Source organism: Chaetodon auriga, chromosome 3 (assembly GCF_051107435.1).
Source record: "Chaetodon auriga isolate fChaAug3 chromosome 3, fChaAug3.hap1, whole genome shotgun sequence".
Classification (NCBI taxonomy): Eukaryota; Metazoa; Chordata; class Actinopteri; order Chaetodontiformes; family Chaetodontidae; genus Chaetodon; species Chaetodon auriga.
The window spans coordinates 18,737,656-18,760,990 of NC_135076.1; the positions used below are offsets into that span (position 1 = coordinate 18,737,656).

The 23,335-nt window shown below is 43.5% G+C and overlaps 1 protein-coding gene across 1 annotated transcript in view; it reads left to right on the forward strand.

Annotated features, from left to right (window-relative positions):
* The first annotated feature begins 484 nt into the window (after positions 1–484).
* Positions 485–23,335, forward strand: part of acbd6 (acyl-CoA binding domain containing 6) — a 29,791-nt gene continuing 6,940 nt past the window's right edge. Inside the window, exons 1-6 of the mRNA XM_076727113.1 lie at positions 485–968; positions 1,198–1,262; positions 2,406–2,502; positions 5,177–5,253; positions 9,664–9,769; positions 12,771–12,860. Coding sequence (XP_076583228.1) covers positions 690–968; positions 1,198–1,262; positions 2,406–2,502; positions 5,177–5,253; positions 9,664–9,769; positions 12,771–12,860 — 714 coding nt within the window. The 5' untranslated portion in view covers positions 485–689. The remainder of the gene's footprint in view (positions 969–1,197; positions 1,263–2,405; positions 2,503–5,176; positions 5,254–9,663; positions 9,770–12,770; positions 12,861–23,335) is intronic.

The window sequence follows — 23,335 nt, forward strand, 5'->3', positions numbered from 1 at the left end:
CAAGCAAAATAAAGGTCATACACCTAACATGTGAAAAGATGATCATGTTGGCAGCTGTATGTCATAAAATGCGAAAAGTTTATATTTGAAGAGATTCTAAAAACCCAATGTTTGACCAGTTCAAAGAATCAGATGGCCTACTGCAAGCTAGTTAAGCTATTACTTAGCTATTGACGCTAACATCAGATTTAGGCTAACTTTACTGGTATCACCTGAATGTTGTTTTCACTGACCGACTGGTTACCACGCACACACTAACTTACACAACAAACCTCCCCCCGAAGATTCTCTTTTCACGTAGACTTTCTTATCTACTTTAAAAACATCATATCGCAATTAGCTCACAATTTCACTTATTTTCTTTGTTTTGTTTTGTTTTTTTGTTTTGACATGTTTCTTCTCACCAAAGCAACGCCGCCAAGCTCTACTATATAACCGGAACCTTTCTTGCGAGCAGTAGGGTTAGTCGGAGCGTTTAGTTGACAGTACAAGAGACGGACCAACGGTAGAAACAAATCCGACTGTCACGGAATCTTAACGATAACGGATTAAAAACAAAATCTCCGCTGGAACGCTTTACAAAACTGAATATCAGGCACCTACCCTCCGTTAGCCTTCGACGTTTTTCAGGCGGATCTGCGCCGCACGTCCTCTCTGACGGTACGTTAACGTTATAAACAATAATAACAATGGCTTCTGGGTCGCCGTCGTCCTCCCCGGACACTGCGACGGGCTCAGGTACAGACCCAGCCCGCCCCGACACAGGGGAGCCTCTCGGTGGAGCAGGCTCAGACTCGGACTCGGACCTAGGTTTGGGTAAATTTGACTGCAGCGCCATGGAAATGGGCGATCGGCTGGAGGGAGACGAGCTGGAGCGGGAGTTTGAGTCTGCAGCCGACCGCGTACGAGATCTGGTTCAGACGGCCAGCAGGGATCAGCTGTTGTACCTGTATGCCCGCTATAAACAGGTGAGTATCAGATTAAATTGCACTGTAGTTGGTTCAGCCAAAATTAACCACTCAAATACTCGCACCATGCGGCTTTAGATAAGAACAGCACACTGACTCCCCAGCATCCTTCTGCCATCGCTGATTTTTAACAGATGAGGTAGGCCCAGGACCTCAGTGTTGTCATCTATGTAACAAGGTCTGGATTTAACTAGATCAGGCGATTAATCCGGATTTGATTTGTTTTCAGGCCAAAGTGGGAAAGTGCAATACACCAAAGCCTGGCTTCTTTGACTTTGAAGGACAAAGAAAATGGTATGTAGCCTACAGTAGTTTTCAGTAGTTTCTTTATGTTGTGCTTGTGTTGGAAATATTACAGGCATGCATGCATGAATGAGTGAGTGAGTGAGTGAGTATGCTGTAAGTGTGCACAAGAGCAATTGCATACAACACACATTGCACATGTGTTAATGTGCAGCTGTGTTCTTACAAAATGAAGATTGGTTTCTGTTTTAACCTACTTCACTAGCCTTTCAGGAAAGCCCCACCACCACCACCACCATCACCACTGTCCACATACCCCTTAGATTTAGAGAAGAGTATATACAGTGAATCCTGAAATCTCCTCAAGTATCAGAGCAACAAGGATTAGGTATACTAGTTCCTATATTAAGTAAGTGACTCTCTTAGGTGGTCAGATCAGATATCTGGTTGAAAGTGAAATACTGTGAACATCCCCACATAATATACATAAAAACACAAAAGGTATATAAAGTCAGCAATTAGTTTCTTCATGTATTACTTGAAGTGTACACGTCACTGACACATTATGATTCAGTTGGGATTTTGAGAGAGGCTACTGGCAAGTGAGACAGTTGGTAGGAGAGGGTGATTATGTAAAAGTATAAATGCATTCGTTGGTGGAGCCTGTCATTGCGCTTCTTGGGCTCACTTATGTTTGACAGATTTGTCACTTTTCCTGCAGTGTGATACATCCGTGTGGCGTATTTTACAAAAAAGCATGACTTTAACCGGACAGGTAAATTAGACTTTTTGGCAGGTGCTCTATCCCTCTCACGTTCATCCTGCTTCTTCTTTTTATATTGGTGAGTGCCGCTTGAATGAATGACCCCTTGTCCATAGATGTCAAAGCTAATGCTCTACATACTGCCACCTGCTGTACTGGGGGAATGTAGTAAGCACACCAAATAGGCTGTTATACCTCCTGTCAGCTGTTATTTTTTTAGAAAGGTTAAAAATGTGGGAGATTTCTGAGAAAATATTTAAACAGGAGGGTAGCAGGAAAGAAGGGTGAAGTAATCCTGTGAAAAATGGGCGGTTTGACTGGTATGGTTTTTTTTTTCCACTCATCTCCAACTCATGATCCAGGTGAAAATCCACACCTCCAGTTTACAACTATAGGTCATGATTGTGGTGACATTTTTGATATCATTACAGGCAAGCCTGGAAGCAGCTTGGAGACATGGAGGCGGAGCAGGCAATGCAGGAGTACATTTCTTGTGTCAACATTTTAGACCCTGAAGGCAGCACGAAGGTAATGAGAACCATTTGTGAGAAGTCAAAGCTGATTCCCACTCATTTTGATTGTAAACCACTGTCTGTAGTGAACTATAATTTGTAACTCTGGGTCATTCTGAATCCTAATTCTGAATAAAGCACTGAGTAAATCAAAGTGCTAAACATACACAGGTCAAATTCATCGAATCGGGCAATATTGTCTGAAAGCCCCTACTGTTCTGTAATGATACCTTAACAAAATTTAGGTACCTCCTTACCTCAAAAAAGATTCTTAAAAATACAAATCCCTGGCATATTTACCAAAACTAGCCTTTGGAGATATTTCAAATAAGCATAAGTGTTTGACTCAGCTCTGCTCCACAGTATGACGAAGAGGATGACAAATATAGACACATCCAATGTCATTGCTGCCCTTTAAAGTTGCAGTGTAGTTTTTTTGCCAGTAGAGGTCAGTGTCACAGTGTAGTTTTGTCCCAGGCCTTTTAATGGCTCTTTATTCTGTACATGCAGCATGAAAAATACATGAGAAGATGATGTTGTCTTCCTCAATAGCTGACATTTTGGGATATGAATTATGCAAAAATAACCTGTCATAGTCATGCTGTTGAGATGTGCCTGACATAAGAGAGACTGTTTACATCTCCATACCCTCCTGTGTCACGTCCTCCTTCGGCTGTGTCAGGAGAGTTGTGTTGCCATGGACAGGCTGTCCTTTGAGGCACCGGCAGGAGCATACAGTTACAACAACAACTTTGTACTGTTTGCTTAGTTGGGAAGAGTATTATTATTGGAACACTAAGAGCAAACTTGTCATGTTTGATGTTCACATAAATTTGATGATAAATATTGAACAGGGCAGACTGAAGTAGTTAAGCTGTGCATGTATATAAAGGCAGTATTGTTCATTCTTACTGAGGCCAACAATAAAGAATTTTAGTGCATTATTTTGGGAAAGACTGAGCCATTCTTCCTCTAAGTTTAATTAATTTTCATCAATTAATGGAGCGTTCCACAGGTTGCAGCTTTCATATACTGTAAGATGAGGGGTTGATTTAAAAGTCTGTGATAATAGCATTCTTTCATTTATTTCTAGTTTTTGTGTACCACCTAGAAATGGTTGTAACCACCAAAGCATGTTTCCAGAGAGTAATGAGGTTTTGATGGTGAAAGCACTGACATATTTACAATAACTAGAGAAATAAACTTTGGCCAGCTGTCCCCTGGTGTTATGGACACAAGCTGCTATAGCTTGAAATTAAGGGAAAATGGCATCACTAAAATGTAAAGTTTTACACCTGAAAGGGAGGCAAACAGCTGAACGGAGTGTGTGGATTCCCTCTACAGCATACTCTGCAAACAGGGGGATGGATTCAGAGTCACATCACGTTGTGCAAGCGCAGCTCCAGAGACATAGAATAAGGTTGATTTCTCTACAATGGAAAGCCAAAGAATACATTTAGAAAACATCTGAAAGGCCTGTCACATGTCCTGTGTGAACTGATGTAGCGTCTCACAGTTTTTTCTTTCCATTTTCTGCTCTTCCTCTGCTTTCCCTCATCTCTTCATTACTGCACTCTTTCCTCTTTGTTCTCCATCTCTTTGCTCCCTGCGTTTCTATTAAATCTTTCCCCTACCCCCTTTTCTTCTTTAACCCCTTCACTCTTTTATTACCCCCATCCCTCCCTTTTCTTTCCCCTCATTCCATACTTATGTCTCTTTGATAGCGTCACTGTCAACCACATGTCCAATCCTGACACCTTCTTTTCTCTTGGGCCATGCTGCGGGGCAATACTCGCTGACTCTGCCCCACAGCTGCACAATGCCAGCAGAGAGCTGGTCAGACAGGCGAGCAAATGCACAAATGCCCCCCTGAAAAGAAGATGATTGTGTTAGTGTTAACAAAGCACCATTGCATAGCATCGGCTATTCCTTTAGAAGCACAGTCAAAATGGTGTAAGTAGAAGTGCATAGACAGGGAAGCAGGGGAGAGAATAATAGCCAGAATTTGACCTCTGTGCCTGCCTCAATTGTTGAGCAGACACAGGCTTTATATTACATTATACCTCAGAGGAGCAGGGCCAGTGCATCAGCGAATATTCTGAGTTTCTGAAGTAAATTAGGTTCCCCCCAAAAGTGCACGCGCAGTTGTTTTGCTTCGCTTGTCATGTTCTCTCCCACTCTCGCTATTTCCTGAAATCAGATTTGTGCGGGTTCTTTTGTGAGTCGAGGTTGGTCAGTGAAGAATAGGCTGGGTAATAAAGTCTCAGCTGAACTGAATGTAATATGGAATTCCATGAAAAACGCCAAAGATTAACAAGGGTCACAAATTAAGGCGCTGTATATTTTATATTGGTTTTGTGCATATTGTTGGACATTTATTACCTATGAGGTCATTGTCTGAAGGCCCCAGAGAACATCTGTGTCATGCATTAGCTTCGCAGAGGCAATAGATGAAAAGCTATAGGTACAGCCATTCATGGTGAATAGATGAACCCAAGCCTTTTGTATTGTATTGAGCGCACAGAACAATGAGGTCATGGGACAGCAACACAGGCTGCAGAAGTAAGCCGAACCAGACCAGGTGAACAAGAAGTATGTTTGTTAGCGCTCACCGACATCTGCGCTGCATCAAATTTGAGTTTTAGCCGTGGATATTGCTCTTTAATGTGGGACTGTCTTTCATTCAACAGGAGAGACGAGGAGCAGAAAGAAGAACAGGCTTTGGAGGAGCAGCAGTCAGCTCTCTGTACCAGGAGGAGATGATCAGGTATTCATGTCAGAAGTAACACACACACACACACACACACACACACACACACACACACACACACACACACACAGACAACGACAACCATACATCAGAAACTTCCCATTGCATTGATTATGCAGGGAAGGACACCAGCATCCTGTAGAGTGTCACAGACTGCATCCACTTCATAAACATCTCACACAGTCTCTTTCTTAAACACAGTGATAACAAATGAAGTCACACCCAGTAAGGGTCAGACGCTGGATGTGTGCAATCGTACAAATATCTTGGGACAAGTATTGACTCAAAACTGAACTTTGAAGGACACAGTGACGCCGTGAGAAAAAAAGTGGCAGCAGCGTTTGTCTTTTTCTTTGGTGCCACGGTTTGGAAACCTAGCTTTAAGAAACAGAAACTCTCTGCACCAGACAGTTACCGCGGATAACCAGCTCAATTTTAAATGACAGCTCCCACCTTTCACACAGTGAATTTCAGCTTTTTCCTTCTGGACGGAGGTTTTGTACTCCCAAGGCGTAGAACAAAGCGGTGTAAGAATAGCTGTGCTCGAGTGGCCATCACTCAGGTGAGCAAGCTGGAGCAACGTTGCACAGATGCTACAGAAGCGATATTTACTGTATTTATTACAGTGGTTACTTTTTCTCCTTTTAATCCCTGATGATTGGAGCGTTGAGCACTTTTGTCATGTTTGTCTATAGTCTGTGTTGTTTGAAAAGTCTGCGTGATGGACACCCTTACGACTGCAAACCAAATCTAACTGCGGTTACAAAGAAAGCGTCCTGATCCTCTGTTTTTAGTTTGCGTTTTCAGAGGACAAAGCATCCTAATGCATTTCCCAGTTCTTTGGGATGCTTGAACACACTCAGCTTTCTTCCTCCAGCTGTGGATCACCACTTTCTGAACGCTGAGGTCAACTCGATCCGAGCCTGGCATTGTTAACCACCGATCTCGATGCTGTGTTTGATTATATTCAACAGACCGTAACTGCAGTTAGTGCCCGGAGACGTCATACAGTTCTGATTTATGTTAATGAAATATATTCTCCATTTACTTCTGCCTGGCAGAGTTACTCAAGCTTAAAAACCTCATCTTCATTTCAATGAAAAAAGAGCTCTTTTGGAGAGGAAAATGAGATGTGTGAATCCTGCAGGTTTTCCTCCTAAATGGCTGGATGTGATTGGTATGCACGGCCTTGGAAAGAGGCGGCCAGAGTCTTCCCTTTTTAATTACGTTACGATTCGGGGGGGTGCTTTGAGGGGGGCGATGAAGACACGCCGGGAACAGCGGAGAGAGGCAGGTACAGCAGGTTTCCCAGAACGATGCTCTCCTTGGTGATATCCAGTAGCAACGCTGCCCCGAGGGAAACTGACAAGGAGGAAGTCATTAACGTGGCACGTACACACACTTCTGCACATGTGCACACATAAACATACACTTGCTGCTATACGTCGACGCGATTGCACCCGAACCCATGCATAACCTGCCGGAACTGTCACAGTCACTGCTCTGCTGCATTCCAATTTCCTCTTTCTCACACACACACACACACACACACACACACACACACTCCACATTAAACAGCTAAGCACCTGTTAACCAGACAGAGAGTTAATTGCGTTGCTCACTGCTCATCTCGATCTGTGTGTGTGTGTATGTGTGTGTATCGACAAAAGCAGGATTGATTAGCAATATCTCTGGGCTACTGAGCTGATCAGTGTGTGATTGAAGAGGCTTTGAAAGCTACATTTGTAATTCTCTCTCCCACCTTGAAAAAGGATTCTGATAAACGCTGGAGGCTTTGTTGTCTGGACGCTTTGCTGGAAGCCGCTGCCCAGTTATTTGAGCTCTCCTTGTTTCTTGTACTTCCATGGAACTCAGCCATGTTGAGAGCGTGGGCCAGGGTCCTATCGGGGATGTGATGACTGTATGTGTGTGTGTGCGCGTGTGTGTGTGTGTGTGTGATGGATGGTGTGGTTGTGCTGCTGATCAGTGTGAAGCTCAGGCCAGGTAGATGAGTGTTCTCCACCACTGTCGCCAGTTTAGCCTGATGGATGAAGGACATATCTGCCAGTACACCAGACTAGACACACATGTGAGCACATAATGTTCACACTCACACTCACACTCACACACACACACACACACACACACACACATAACCCTTGGTACCTCAGCTGCTGTGATGACAGAGTAGCCTGTGACCTTCCCAGCATGCATTGCACTGCTGTTGATGTCACGTCGTTTATGGGACTCACATTAATCATTTGTTTGTTTATAGTGCGTGTGTGTGCGTATGTGTGGCTTCATGTGTGCTCTCTCTGTGGTCTGGACTATATACAGGTGTATGTTGTGTACATTCATGTAGGCTCTTATTTTAGAGATTAGAGATTATGTAATCTTACACTACATGCTTAGATGTGTGCTCATGTCTTATATATGTGACGCCCGTCAGGCCGGCCCTGTCCAACCATCGACGAAAGACTGATGAGCTGGCCTATTGATTAGTTGCCAGGGAGACGGATGGCAGCCACACATCAGGGACACTTGGGGTCACCATGGCCATCAGACAGGGAAGTGGGTGTGGCCCGGCACGGAGGCTCATGAATAAACATAGCGCTGGTAATCAGGAGTATGTAAATGAATGTGCTCATACATAACCTAGCAGTGATAAAAGTGTAATGAGTTATTCATAATTCATCACGGGCTGATGAGGAGGTGGCAGGGAGAGGGAGGGGAGGAACGAGAGATTTGGGAGAGAAGCATGTCGATGAGGAGGCGAAGAAAGGGAAGCGCAGAGGTTCATTAAAGCACAAACGGCAGACAAAACTTTGTTTGTGGCTGCTGTTTGTGTCAATTTTCAACCTGTATCCTCGCAGTAATGTGACGATTGTGAGTCCGACTGGTTCATCTCCACTGGTGGCTTTAAGCTGTAGCGATGCTGCTGTGAGTGGAGAGCGGGCTGATGCTGGAGGGCAGCGGGACCAAGAGGTTTCTCTAATTCAGTTGTTCTTTATATCAAAGGTGACCTGTGTTTGTTTAAACGGATGCACAGCGCCTGGCGAGCGCTGACACATCACAGATGGGTTTCTAGTGACGCTGCCAACTGCTTGTTCCTATTTGTGTTGCTATTTTAACTTCTGCAAGTAGGATCGATGGATGACTAGTACATTTATTGCTTACAGCCCCCTTCTCCTCAAGCTCAAAGGAGTCAGGCTGAAAAGGCTTTTGGGAATCCTCAGAAAGCCATTTGATTGGTCTTGAGTCTGAAAACGACAGTCACACAGGCGACAGTGTCCCCTGTGTGACTGGAGCCAGGTGTGCTCTGCGGAACCTGTAAGGCCCCAGTGCGGCAGAGCCAGCAGGCGTCAGAGACAGGAAGTGGGGGATTTGGCCTTGGGGATGACTGACTTTCTGCGTGGGAGTGGCAAAGCGGCGGGCATGCGGGGTTTCTGTCAGACAATAGAGCACTAAATTCAATTAATTTGAATGGCCGGCGTGGGTAAGAGGGAGGGGAAGGCGTAAAGCTCTAAATGAGATTTCGCCCCTTCTCTCCCCTTCACCCAGCGGCCCTCGCTCACCAGCACCAGCGCTGCACCCTGCCTCCCCCCACCACTCACTCCTGTCCCCAATGCCAGGAGGTGATTAGAGACACAGAGATATAATCAGAGGTGGGACGGTGCCGCTGCGTGGGTGTCGTGTGCCAGCGTTCCCGGGGGATGTGGCACGTGTGGCTGCTGTATCAGACAGACGGAGCAGTTGTGTTATCTGTTGTGTCTGCGCGTCTGATGACTAAATGCTCCAGCAACGTGGTGTTTGCTCTCATGGGTGCACACACACACACGCTTGAATGGACACGCAGGGCAGTAAAAGGGTCAGTTCACCCAAATTACAGAAAAACATATTTTCTCACTTGTCTCCGGTGGGATCTAGCCATGTGGATAGTTGTTTGGGGTTTATTTGCTAATGTTTTGAGATTTCAGTCACAAAACAGTTCAGCGGGGGATGAGTGTCATTTTGTTTGGGCCGGTCTGAAGATTCATGTTTAAAACAGCAAAGTTTCATTCCAAAAACGGCGTCCCTGTAACTCTGATCATAGAATAAACATCCTGTCATCATTTGTCTTTGTGACTCATTCTTCAAAGTAGTGCCAATGAAAACTGTTCACAGTGAGCTCTGTGGATCAACCAGGACGCTGAACGTATAAAGAAATGTTGGTTTTTAATAAAGGAATCCATTCACTTGCATTGTGTTAGTACACATCAAAATCTGGGCAAGTAAACGCAAAGAGAGCAAAGTCATCTGATTCTTTAAGCACAAATGAAGGTCTTAAAAAATAAAGTTGACTATTTCTCTCTCTCTCCCTCTCCCTCTCTCTCTCTCTCTCTCTCTCTCTCTCTGTATCACTCTCAGGGAAGAGGATAAGAACATCTTTGACTACTGCAGAGAAAATAACATCGACCACATCAGCAAGGCCATCAGCTCCCAGAATGTGGATGTCAATACTAAAGATGAAGAGGTAACTGCAAAACAAAGAAATATGGCAGTGAGAATGCGCTCACGGCATGTGAGAGTTGTCATAATATAATATTATTATCATGGCGTTACTGTGATGTCTATACATAATGTTGGTAAGTGGCAACAAAAGGGTAAAGAGAGCAGTTTATTTATCCAGAGGATCCATGTTCAGGTGTCCCTGCACTGAGTCTGCACCTGCTGCAGGGTTGCTGTCCTGTGCTCTGACCTCTTGTGCTGGAGGGTCGGTGAAAATGATCAGTGCAGCATAGTAGAAAATACAGGTCACTGAGGGAGGGTTCACGCAGCTCTCTTTGCTGTCGTTACATAATGCTTTCAATGATCTGAGGCCATAAACACATGGGAACCGCTCCTGAGGCTGAGATGCGTAAATTGTGTGAATGGCTATTGCCATCGCGGGGTGTTTTCTGGACTGACCCCGAAATCCACTCACCCGCCCTCGATTCATTATCGGCCAGGCCAAATGGTTCGCACCCTGCCGCCCTTTCATCACGGCCGTTCTTCAGATAAGCAGGCGGTGAGTTCACAGCCAAAGGCCAGATGGCCGAGGGACCTCGGCAGAGGAAGCTTTGTCTGTCCGCTGCCTTTGTTGTCGTTCACTCACCTGCAGCGCAGCTTGTTTAACAGCAGAGGGCAGTGGTGAAGTTTCACATGGGGAGAGAGAGAGAGAGAGAGGGAGAGAGCGAGAGAGAGAGAGAGAGAGAGAGACCAAACTAACCTGTGTTAGTACTGTTGTACTGTTCTGTTGTCAACAAAGCCAAATACCTGTTTACCAGTTTTTTTTTCGAACACATGAACGAGTCATTCATACAAATTCCACTACAGCTGCAACGGCAGTTAGTCGATGAATGAATTAGCTGTCAACTATTAGGTACTATTAGCCAAGTGTTTTGATAATCGATTAATCATTTTGAGGTGTTTTTTTTTTTTTTTTTTAACTGAAAAAATGACCAAACTTTCTGATTTCAGCTTTTCAAATGTAGTATTTTCTGGTCTCTAGTCTTCTATGACAGTAAATTGCATATCTTTGGGTTGTGGACGAAACAAGACATTTGAGGGAAACCGTGATCAACGTTTTCATCATTTTGTGACATTTTATGGACCAAACAACTAACCAATTAATCCAGAATATGAAAAATAATAGCTGCAGCCATAAATTCCACACGGCTCTTGGTTGCTTTTGTAAACTTTTTTCCTTTTTTTTAATCAAACAGCCATCACAAGCATCACAATTATATTTATGTAACAATAAAACAAAAACAGAGAAAAACAAAAATCCAGAGAGGTAAAGGAGTAATACAATACTTGAATTACATGGAGTTATCCAGGATCACTGGTGATGTTTATGAGAGAGAACACAGATGGTGAGACCTTTCTCTTTAGTATGTGTTTTTTTGATTACTTTAATAATTGTTGCTCCTCCAAAATCATCCAAATGCTTTTATTTTGTAACCATTTCCAGTCTAATTGTGATTGCATTGGTTCTTTTTTAAATGGAACAATGTGTGTAAGTGTTTGACTGAATTAGTCCATAAAACCTTGTATGTCAGATAGCTCGGTTGCTGGAGCTGAATCTAGAGCGCCATTAATTAGAGAACGTCTAACTTTGTATGTGCTCATTGTCACCATACATCAACTTATAGGAGTAAAAGAACTGGACAATATATCTCCAGAGGAGCACTTTGAGACGTGTGCATCAAAGAAGTCTAGAGAGGCAGCCTTGTGTTTATTATTGTTTGGAATATGAGGAGCAGTCTTCGATAAATATCAAACAGACGACATCCAAACAGAAACTGCTCACAATCCCACAATGTTTGGTATTTAAGATTTGAATATACCAGCAAATCTTTACAGTTACATACATTTTGCATACATATAGTCTGACCAGGTGTGTCTGGTTTGAGATGTCCATTCCTAGTAGCTGCTAATCTTTCTACAGCAGTGAGCATGAATTAGTCCTCCTCTTCAAATGAAGAGAATTTAGGCTTTCACTCATGGACCCTCTTGACATTTATTACCTGTGGTTTATGTCCTGGATATTTCCACCCTGATCAGAAGAGGCCCTTCATCTTAATGCCCTCTCTTCTAAATATCAAGGCTGGCCCAAACTCTGAATGTCCCTTTAAATGGTCTCAACGCTGCACTTATTTGACAAATTCACTGTTTTATAAATCACTTTAAAAATCCCATTTAACACTTGTGTGTGCAGCATCCTGTAGTAGTAAACTCTGGCTGTTTAGTGAAAATGTGGCCAGCAGTCAGCAGCAGCACACCTGGAAGAGGGCAGGAAAGAGAAAGAGAAACCAGCCTATTGGTATTCTGGCCTGGCTCATATGTAAGGATCCATTTTAACATGCAGCCACGGTGATCAATATGCTTTAAGCAACAGAACTGGACTCGGAGAGTTTGCTTTACCTAATTGGCCTCACTGAAAAATGAGCTTGCGTGGTTTTATTAGAACAAGGATCTTGGACCTAAGGAGAGGAGGTGTGTGTGTGTGTGTGTGTGTGTGTGTGTGTGTGCGTGTGCGTGTGTGTGTGTGTGTGTGTGTTGCTCTTGTTTTGTGCACAGTCTCCCATCAATCAAGCTTTGCAGACTGTGTGCAGGTTACTGTCATTTGTGCACAAGCTTGTGCTCAAACCACCTTGCTGTTCTTTTTTTGCACACACACACACACACACACACACACACACACACACACACACACACGCACACACACACACACACACACTCACACAGAGCAGTCTACATATCTCGTCATTCTGTCCGCAGGTCAGGCTCTGAGTTATGGTAGTGCATGATATATTTTGTCTGAAAGCTAACAAACAGATTGAAGCACAACTTAACTTTGAGGAGCATGAGGTAGAGGAGGAGGAGGAGGAGGAGGAGGAGTTGTGTGTTTTTGGTGGAATTCCACTAATTGCAGCATTTCAGTGCCATGAAAGAAACTTTTGTTTAATCGTCCGGTGTGTTTGTGTTGGCAGGGCCGGGCTCTCCTGCACTGGGCCTGCGACAGAGGACACAAGGAGCTGGTGTCTGTATTACTGCAGCACAAAGCGGACATCAACAGTCAGGTGAGCTGCATTTCTCTCTCTCTCTCTGTCGCTCTTTCTGAAACGATTTTTTTAATCCGGCGATCGCTGGCGGAAATTTGGATTTGGAGGGCAGGTCGTGCATTCACGAAACTGAAGAGACCATCAGTTGGTGATTGGTGTGATAATCCATCGGTAGGTTAATGAGCGGAAGCCAGATCAGCCCCTCTTGTCTGAAACTGTGTGATGAGTCTCATTCAAAGTTAGAGAACCAAAGACACATCCCAACTTCAGGCTGTTTTATGTTGTAATGGTTTCCATTTCCGATGAAACATTAGTTTTTGACCTTTGTTATATGGACTGAAAACACCAATATTATGTTTCAGCTTCTTAAAAAGATCAATGAAAGAAAGCCTCTATGGGAAAATACATCGTGGAACTGGAGCGTGACTTCAGATCTCTATTACTTTATTAGATTCCATCTCTATAATCACATAACTGACTAAACTTGAGAGCTGGGGTTTTTTTAAGGTGGTGGAAGAACATTAACATTCATACAGTGCAGTTTTTATCAATAACACTTATTAATTCAATATAAATGCTTTGACTTAAATGTGTTTGTTGGATCTCTTGAAGTTCACAAATTTGGTTGAAACCTTTTCCTTCACCGGGACACAAGTCTAGTGGCTGTATTTTGTTTTAGAAGTCAGGCTACATGCAAACCCAAGGCAAGTAGCATCTCCAGCGTCCCCCTTCTCTTTCCTCTCTCCATCCTCTCCATCCCTTCCAGAAGGTCACCTTTAATTCACTTTATGCCACAGACAAATCCCCCAGAGCTTTAGCAGACAGAGTTAGCTGGTAGCTAGCCTAGTGTTTAGCCTCCCCGAGGTTTAGCAGCATCCAGGAGGCTTTGGCGGTAAGCTGGCTCAGCTGCACATCGGAGAAATTACTCCTCTCCCCTGCCCGGCGGCACGACACAGTGCAGTTCACCGGGCTGCACACTGAGGCTTTAACTGTAAGGCCGAATCAATTGGAAGTAATCAGGCAAATTGTTTTACGTTGCACAACCCACATAATCAGGACATTTCACAAATGACTTTCTCTTTTGTGGTCATGTGTGGCCGCTTTTTGTTTTGAATGCTAGCAGGGAGAGAGGGTGGATTTGTGGCGAGTGGTTCATAAAAGACTTAACAGTGGGATAACTATGAAACACTTCACTAATGATTTAGAGCCATATCAAGATAATGACAGCAGAGGAGGATTGATGTATAGATGGAGGCTTTCGTCCTTTTTGTATCATATTTACAGTCATGTATCTATTATTAAAATATAAATTGATATCTTCACGTGCCAAGATTTTTCAGCCGTCACGGGAGGAAGCATAAATCTTTGGCCGGGCAGTGATAATAGATGGCCGAACTTGAGTAGACTTTAAATTTATTTCCCTCACACTTTTGTCTGATTTTACCGCATTTCGTATCAAAACTAGCGCTGTCAAGCAAAATGTATCTGATTAATCTCATGCTTTGTGATTAATTCATGTAAATTTATTGCATATATCAATATATTAACCTTCAATTGAAATGTATTTTGGTTTACGAGGGAATCAGTGATTAGACATTATAAACTTGATTTAAATTTAAAGGCGATAGAGTGTGTTGATCTGTCACAGCTGGACGTCTGTTCCAGTGTGGCTTGGTGAGACTGGTTGCTCACAGTAGCATCAGGGGCTGTGTGAGGTCTGACCTCCGAGCTGGCTGCTAAGTGCTTCGCGTTAAGGTGACATTTCAGATGTGAAGTCCTCCAATGTTGCTTCTTTAGTCTGGAATCCTTTGTAATGGAGCCACGCAGAGAGGATGACTGTAATCTTGAAATTTCAGGTGTGTTTCAATTATTTAATATCTTATTCAGCTTTTTAAATACGTGCGCAAAGAAATTAAAACCTAAAATAATGTTTGGGGGGGGAGCATTGGTGCATTCAGGCCGTCAGGACCCTTTCACCTGCCCATCTCTCAGGTGTCAGAGGGAGTCGGCCGTGGAGACGACTGAATATTAAAGACACTGGACCTCTGCAGCAGAGTTACTGGGAGCAGATTTATGAGGTGGCAAAGAGGTGGCTGAGAGAAAAATATAGTCAGCTAAATCATAGCACTCTGTCGCAATGCCAAATTATCTCACTATGTAAAGCTTACAGACCGATATGCTTCTCATTAGAACCTGCTCGAACGTCCTTTTCTTTTCTTTTGTTTTTTTCTGGGGGGCGAGTCAACGAGGAAAAGAACCGAGGGAGAGACAAAAGGAAAGTAGAGAGACGTTTTTGTTATATTAGAAAAAGATAAAAGTTGCTGGGCGGCTTTATACGTCTGTCCCTTTCCCCCAAAGGCTCTGTCACGTGAAACGAAGAGAGTGGGAGGTTGTGTGTGTCCCTGAGAGGAATAGAGGAATGTTTGGGTTGTTTGCGAGCTATTAGAGCGACCAGTAATCTCTCTTGACCTCTACCAACTGCCGAGCAACCAGTAAATAAAGATCAAACATGATTTATGCTTAATTTGTTGATTAAAAGGGGGAGGGGGGACTTCAGAGTTAAAACAAAAAGTATTATTATTTGCTTGGCAGAGGAGGAAAATCGTTTGAAATTAATCAACTGATTGTTTTAGCGAATTGTTCCCAAACCCTGGTAACCTGCATTAAGGGCTCGTTTGATAGTTAATCCTGGATCAAGGCAGGGAGGGATACAATAGGTAGCTGTGTGTGTTTGAATACACAGATCACAGCTCTGCCACCTGCCAATTGTAGATCAGGCCCTGGTGTTGGTACTGTACATTAACCCCCCCCCCCATCCTCACTGCTCCAGCAGCTAATACACCCAGAGAAAGTGGGGCAGACAGCACAAACTGTGGGAAAGATGGCAGTAAAACCTCACTTAATGTAATAATGGAAATTAAGGCTTAAACACTGGACTTATATTTTGTGCACTAGAATGTATTTAAGAGCATTAATGAGGCCTCGGCTTAAGTTTAGGACATTCCATCATATAACGACAGCAGCGAAAACAGATCACACTGTACAGATTCCTCGGTAATTAGCCTTTAGCTGTTCAACTAGATGAAGAAGAAGTGCTTTAAAGACATCACAGTGTCAGACCTTTATGAGTAGTGACTCAAATATGTGCCTGTGCCTGAGCAGTGAAAGCTGCTCAGATTCTTGGTTTAGTTTACTCTGATTGGATAATTCTGATAATTTGGCTTTTGATCAACTAATCTCACCACAAGGTCTGTTTAATAGCTGTTCTGGAGCTTTTGGTCAGATCACATGATCTTCTTCAGCAGATGCAGATGGATTTGTAGATGTTTATATTTTGTTTATATTTATTGATGACGAGTATTGTTTTGGTATAAGTACCGAAAAAGACTCCTGTTAGAGCCGGTGTCAAAATACTTCAAACGATGTCCAGCACTAATTACAAGTAACAGACCTCGTTCAGATAAATGATATTTTACAGCAAGAGGCAGAAGAAATGAGAAAAATATGCATTAAAACATTTTTAACAGTACAGAAACAAATAAAAAGGTGTCTGCTCATCTGATTCTCTGCAAGAGAGCAAGAAGTTGAAGTGCTCCTTTGGGAAAGTGAAGGTATCACACTCAGAATTAGGGAATCTTGTATGTTTTATGGATTTGAAGTGATCATTTTTCCTTTTGTGTGCCTAAAAGTTGAGCAGCATTGTCCTTTAATTGGTCTAGATGTGTGTGTGTGTGTGTGTGTGTGTGTGCGTGTATGTGTGTGTCCGCGTCCGCTCTGCCTGTGGCCATTCTCTGTCCAGACGGTGTAATCCCACACCAGCAGCTAAGCCTCATCCCACACGCACGCAACTTTTGGTTTCCAGGAGGAAATCCCAAACCTTCCTCCAACCCTCCCAACAAGCTGCAGGGTTGCCATGGAAATATGCATTTATAGAAAGGACGCGCCCGTTCATGGGAACTGGAGTCGAAAAGGCACGTCTTTGTGACGGAGGTGCTGCGGAGTACAACAAAGGTCAGGAGTGGCCCAGAGCGGACTTGCACAATGTGTGATTTAGGGTGATTACTGAGAGTGACAGAGGTGGGATTAGGCTGAGAGAGGAAGGACAGGTGAGATGCAGGTAAACACAATGCCAGGAAGGAAACAATGTTAAGGTGGGTTTAAGGAAAGAGGACGTGATTGGAGGAAAAAGCAGCGCAGGTTTTAAGCACATGGCCGTGTCTCACATGCTTTTACTCGACTCTCCGCCTCTCTCTTCCCCCTCTCCTCATCACTCTCCCCTCCCCCAAAGCTCCCATCCCCTTCACTCCATCCCTCCCTCGCCTCCGCCTCTACTTTGTATTAAAACAACATGATCCATGAGGCGGGGAGGGCGACTCGCAGCACCGCTAATTCTAATTAATCCAGCGTGGTAGCACGGCCACGGCAGGCCCCAAGCGCTCCCAGTCTATCAGATAGAAATTCATAACTTAATTGAGGTCAGAGCCTCGAGCCGGCAGAACAAAAGTCTCCAGCCAGGACCAGCTAGATCAATAGTAATAAATATCTGACTGGGCGGCCTACAATTGGTGGCTAGAGAGCACACAACAAGTCTCTTACCCGTAGTCTGCATGTAGAACCAGCAGGGATATCTGGGAAGTGTGTAGCTGATTGTGTGTGTCCGAGGGGCATATCTTATTAAATTTACATGGTTTCTTAAATGTACAGTTTCATTATTTGAGTCTGATTGTGGAAAATATCTCACAGGATTACTTTTTAAACTAGCGTCAGCAGTTTGTGCTTGTCTGCTTGTGTTGAGAGGGAGCTCTGTTCATAGATGTGCATGTGGCTGATTTGTAATGGCAAAGTCCCTCTAAAGGTATGGATCCATTGATTGGATATTGATGTGAGGGGTGTAGGTGGACTCGCATAGTTGGTTTACCAGTATAATGAAGTTAAACTGTGAATTCATGACTGTGTGAGACCTAAAATTTGTATGATATAAAGCTGCATCAGTGCCCAGTGTTACCTTCTGTAGCTAAACCAATCAATGGCCGGCCTGACACACCCTCTGATATTAGCTGTTAGCCTCTGATATGTCAGGATGAGCATTGAAGCTGTGGTAGGCAGGTAATTTTTCTGTCATTGGGCAAAAAATTCCATAATAACGTCTCAGCATTTTGTAATTCAAGTGAGAGAAAACTAGACTTCTGCATCTCCTCTTGGCTCTGTTTTCACGGGAGACTTTGACCAATCACAGGTCATTGTAGAGAGAAAGCGTTCCTATTGGCTGTTCTACAGCAGACGCATGCACACGTCTCTTCAGATGGTGAAAGCCTGGTCTCGCATGGCCAAACCTGTCTCCACACTCCACTGGAGAAAGTGAAAGTCAAAGCCCGATTCAGTGGCAGAAAATCCTGCAACTTACGATACATTTCCAGCACCTCCTTTCTGCTTCATCGTGTTCGATGTCGTGACGCTCGTATCCACAAGTGGTTCAGTTGTAGCCTACTGCAGCTTTAATGTTGGCCAATAGGTAACAAGACCTTGCAGTACCGAATACCAAAGATATGTTTCAGGTAATTTAGGAACAGTGTTATTATCTTATTTGATATGAATAGTAAAGTGTTGTAAAGACTGATCATGTTGAGGTAATTCCACTCAAAACATGAGGCTGCCATATCAGTCAGGACTACAACCAATGATTATATTCAATCAGTATATCAGTTGTTTTTTCAATTAATCTTTTCGCTCATAAAACATCAGGAAACAGTGAAAAATGCCCCTCACAGTATCCAACCAACAGTCTAAAACCCCAAAATATTGCAATCTTTTTCTTAATTAAATGTCATAAAAGAGAAAAGCTGCAAAATCATGTGTTTGAGCAGCTGGAAGCGGAGGATGTTTGGCTTTTCTGCTCAATAAATGACTTGAACGATGAATCAGTAGACCGATCGATTCATCAGCCAAACGTTTCAGCTCTCTTACATTGGCTGGCTTTTTGAATGTTTAGAAAATCCATTTGGCTAGACGGGCACAGGTTAGTGCCACTCTTGAACTGTCATACCTTGTTAATTAGTTTAATAATCCGGCGTTGCAGTGAAATAGTGCAGATGTACAGCATGTTGAATGAATGGAATAAATGTATAACGTCAGACTGCCGTATAAATATGGACGACTGCAATTACCAAATAGCACGAGGCTGCCCTTTTTTTTCTCAAAGGAAAAAGTGTTTGGGACAGCTTTCTAAATAAAATATTCTTGGTTTGTGCCAAATTCTCTGACTCACAAATCAAGTAGCATGTCGGAAAAAATATTTCATTTTAGTCAAACTGAGCCAATCGGAGCCTTTAGCTTCTGTTCATGCACATTTTTCATGAAAATGCATAATAAGCCTGTATCAATATTCATTACATTTCATGCTGAGGTCACAACAGTCTGCAAAAATTCAACATTTCTGCCTTTTCTGTGGATATTATGCAGCTCCACTGTGGCCATCGCAGAGCTCTTTGCATTCAAGCTCGGCCTGCTGTTGTTGCACAAAGAACACTGAACCCTCTCATCTGTGTCCTCTGCTGTGGTGTCAACTACTTGTGTGATCAAAGTGGTAAACACACACACACACACACACACACACACACACACACACACACACACACTCTCTCACTCTCCACGGTGGTTGATTGAAATTCTACGGTGGAGGCTTTATTACACGTTTGTATCCCTCCCCTTTCCCAGCACTGCCTCCTATAACTAATGGCTCAGTCAGGCCAGTCATAACAAATATCCAGCAAGATTCGTCATAATTGTGTGTGTGCATGTGTGTTTGTGTGTGCGTCTGTTTGTGTGTGCGCTTGTGTGTAATTGTGCAACCTATCCCCCAGAATATATAGGGTCTTTTACTAAAAGAGGGCAGCGAGGTGGGAAAGTAAAAAGATGGAATTTATTGAGGATTGAAAGAATAAAAATAGAGAATATATCAGGATGAAGGGAGAAATAAAGCAGGTAAACAAAAATATGAGATGGATACAAATGAAGTTTGGACGATTTGACTGTATATTGTGATAAAATTTGTTTGATGTTTTGCTGTTTGTACCATGGCATGTGTCCTTTTCACCTCTCTGGGTGTGTTAGGTTATTGTTGGCCATGTTACAAATCAGTGACCATGAATGCTTTATGGAAGTCTTCTATGATATTTGCACAAGTGTGATAAACAAAAAAACTTGGTCTTGAAATGATATTGTAATATATATTGATACAACAATATCAAATTACTATTAGTGTGATAGAGAATTTTATCCATATTGCCAAACCCGAGACTACCAGAGAAGAAGCAAGAAGGTGTGTTTAAGGCGGAATGAATATGTACAACCCCGATATCAAAAACGTTGGGATACTGATGTAACAAATATGAAACAGAACGTGATAATTTCATGTTCTTTATTGATTTTTGTAAATATCTCATTCTGAATTTGATGCAGCAGCATGTTTCAAACAAGTTGGGCAGAAAAAGACTGAGAAAGAGGTGAAATGCCCCTAAAACACCTGTTTGGATCATTCCACAGGTAAACAGCTTCATGGGTAACAGGTGATGGTATCATGATTGGGTATGAAAGGGGCATCCTGGAAAGGCTCATGAGCAAGGATGGAGCGAGTTTCACCGCTTTGTGAACACATGACTGTATGAAGGATATGACTAATTCAGATACATAAGAAAGCTTCCTCTTTATAATGACAGCACATGTTTTATTGCTCATGCATTTACAAATATGTGTATGTTTGTGTCTGCCTGCCTCACAAATCTGTTAAAGTAGAGGAGGGGGATATTTCTTTTACCATTTTGTGATGTTCATTTGTTTTCTTTCGGAAGATTAACACTTAATAAATGGATAGAAGAAACTCTGTCAGTCTTTTACCATTTTCAAGCAAAGAGAAAGCAGGACACATCTTGGCAGAGTATAATACAAACACACACACACACCTTGACATTTTATAGGTCACACTGTAAGGTACTCTTATAGGATTCATATTTAGTACTTGCTGCACATTAGCTGGACTCGATGAAATGAAAGCTGTTGCCGCTCTGTGTTAAAAGTGCCTATCGGACATAGATACAGTTATGAATCTATAATATGAGCACTCAGAAAAGAGCCAGCGACTTGACAGTAATAGTGCAGCCTAAAGAGCCATTCCAGCAGGTAACAGTCCTCTTTGCCATCATCAGCTGTTGTTTCTTTCTTATTGGCCTCTCACTGGGCCTTGCCTACACTCAACTATTTGATTTCCATCGTTCTTAACCATCCACATAAATTGTCAGGAGCATTAAAGCTGTCCTCGACCGTTTCAGACAGAGGAGGGGGGGGGGGTGAGAGAGTGAGAGCTGGATACAGACAGCGAGGGGAGGGGACGGGGGGTGAGGAGAGAGAATAAACAAAGTAAGTGTTTTGCCTTCCATCAGTCTCCCGCAGTACTCAGCTTTATGAGTCCCTCACTCCAAATGCCTCAGCCGCAGCCCCCCCCCCCGCCTGGCCATTGATTTTCATATTACACTCTTTTATGTATTTATTTATTTCATATATTTCTTTTTAAACATCATCGATGAGCCGCAGGAGGACAGACGGGGGCCTCTGGCGATGTTAATTCTCAGTCTCAACCTTATCCTCCTCTCTGATGGCTTTAATGGAGGCTAAGGTGTCCCACGGGAGCGAGCGAGCTTGGCAAAATGGGGAGGGAAAGGGGAGTGCGGAGGGGAGGAAGATGTGAATGAAGGGAACGGGGTTGGAGAGAATGGATTTATTTAGATTTATATTAATGGAGATTTTTTTTTCTTTTGTGTGGTGATGGAGAAAGGCAAGAAAATTATGATTTAGCATTGTGGGTAAACGTCTGTTTGGGTTTTTAAAGGAGCTTTTACATCAGGATTCAGCCTGCCTTCAGATGCTCTTGTTACCCTTTGTTCGGGAGTTGTTTTGGGGTGGATGACCTGTGCCGACGTCAGTTGTATCACACGTTTCAGCCTCTTGACAACTCTTGACACAATAAGTATCTATAATCCCTGGCATCCTCCAGGACCCCTGTCAGCTCTGGACCAGTGAATCATCCAGGACTTCCTCCCCAAACTGTGAGGTTGCTGATTGCTGCTGTGGGTGTGAGGGGGAAGGGGGGAGCACTGGGGCACCTGAAGGACACTCCTCGGCGGTGTGAAGGGCAGCGAGTTTTGGCGTCGGGCTAATTTGGCCAAGGGTGGCAGTGCTCACACACTGAGTGGCAAGGTTACCTCTCCCTGCTCAGAGAGGAGACCCAGATTCAATTAGGGCTGGCCCCGGTCTGCAGATCCTTTTAACACGGGGGGGGCCTTCCCAGCGCGCACACACAGAACCATACGCAGCAAACATCGGGCAAACTCGTGTGCATGCACAGGCAAAGCACCATGTTTGTGTGGTCATTTCTTGCTGCATCCAGAGATTTCAATGACGATTCTGCATGTACGTTCATGACAAATCATGTTCAGTCTGCGTTACCAAAGCATACCAAAACACGTTTTTAGCTGAGATATCCGTCACAATAAACATAGTTTCTACTTGGCTCCATAATGTCATCATAATGCAGGTTTCAGTAGACTTTTGAAAACACTTCCTTGGTGGTGAGATATGAGATTTGAGAAGCTGCAGCTGTGTAATAAGAGAAGTTTTACCGTGGTGCTCTGAGTTGGTTCTGTCTGGTCCATGATGCCGGTGCCGTGGCAGCTGCTCTGCTTACAGATGGGACCTGGTGAAGGAGGTCTTCCTCTCCTCCATCTTACTCAAATCTGTGTTCTGCTTTCTGATTAATGGCACCTGCTCATCATAATGCTATCTGCTGGAATCTGCATACCAATGATCCCAGTCGCCTATCGATTCACCCCTCATCTTCCCCACACACACCCTGGAGACTGATCCACACACACACGCTCCCTCCCCCGGCCACTGTCATTATAAAAGTCAGCAGCTGCTGCATGCATTGATCATAAATCATAATTGCTTGTCCATTTTTCCCCACTTGTTTAATGTTGCTGTCAGTGGGGGGAGAGAAGGGGGAGGCGGGGAAAGGAAGAGAGGAAGAAGAGCTGCAAGAAAGTTTGCTGAGGCACAGAAAGATGAGCTAGAAAAAAAAGCAGATGAAGAAGAAAGGAAGAGCCGAAGGCAGGGGATATGATGGTGAGACAGAAAGACGGGGAGAGAAATAAAGATCTAGTCGTGTTTAAGTTCAAACAAAAGCACTTGTTTCACCCTTTTCAGAGCGGGTTGCAGAACAAAGAGAGAGGAGCCTTCACATACACTTCAGTGCAGTCAGATAGTGGCCGTCAGAGGAGCCACTTCACCTCCTGTATTCTGCTGTAGTGGTTACATATTTTGCAAAACATGTTGAAAGTGATTTTTGTCTTTTAGCTCCTGCAGATAATCTACTGTCTGCAGCTCTGAAAGTGCCGCACTGCTCACTCTAAAAGAATAAAAGCCTCCTCTTGTTTTGTGACGTA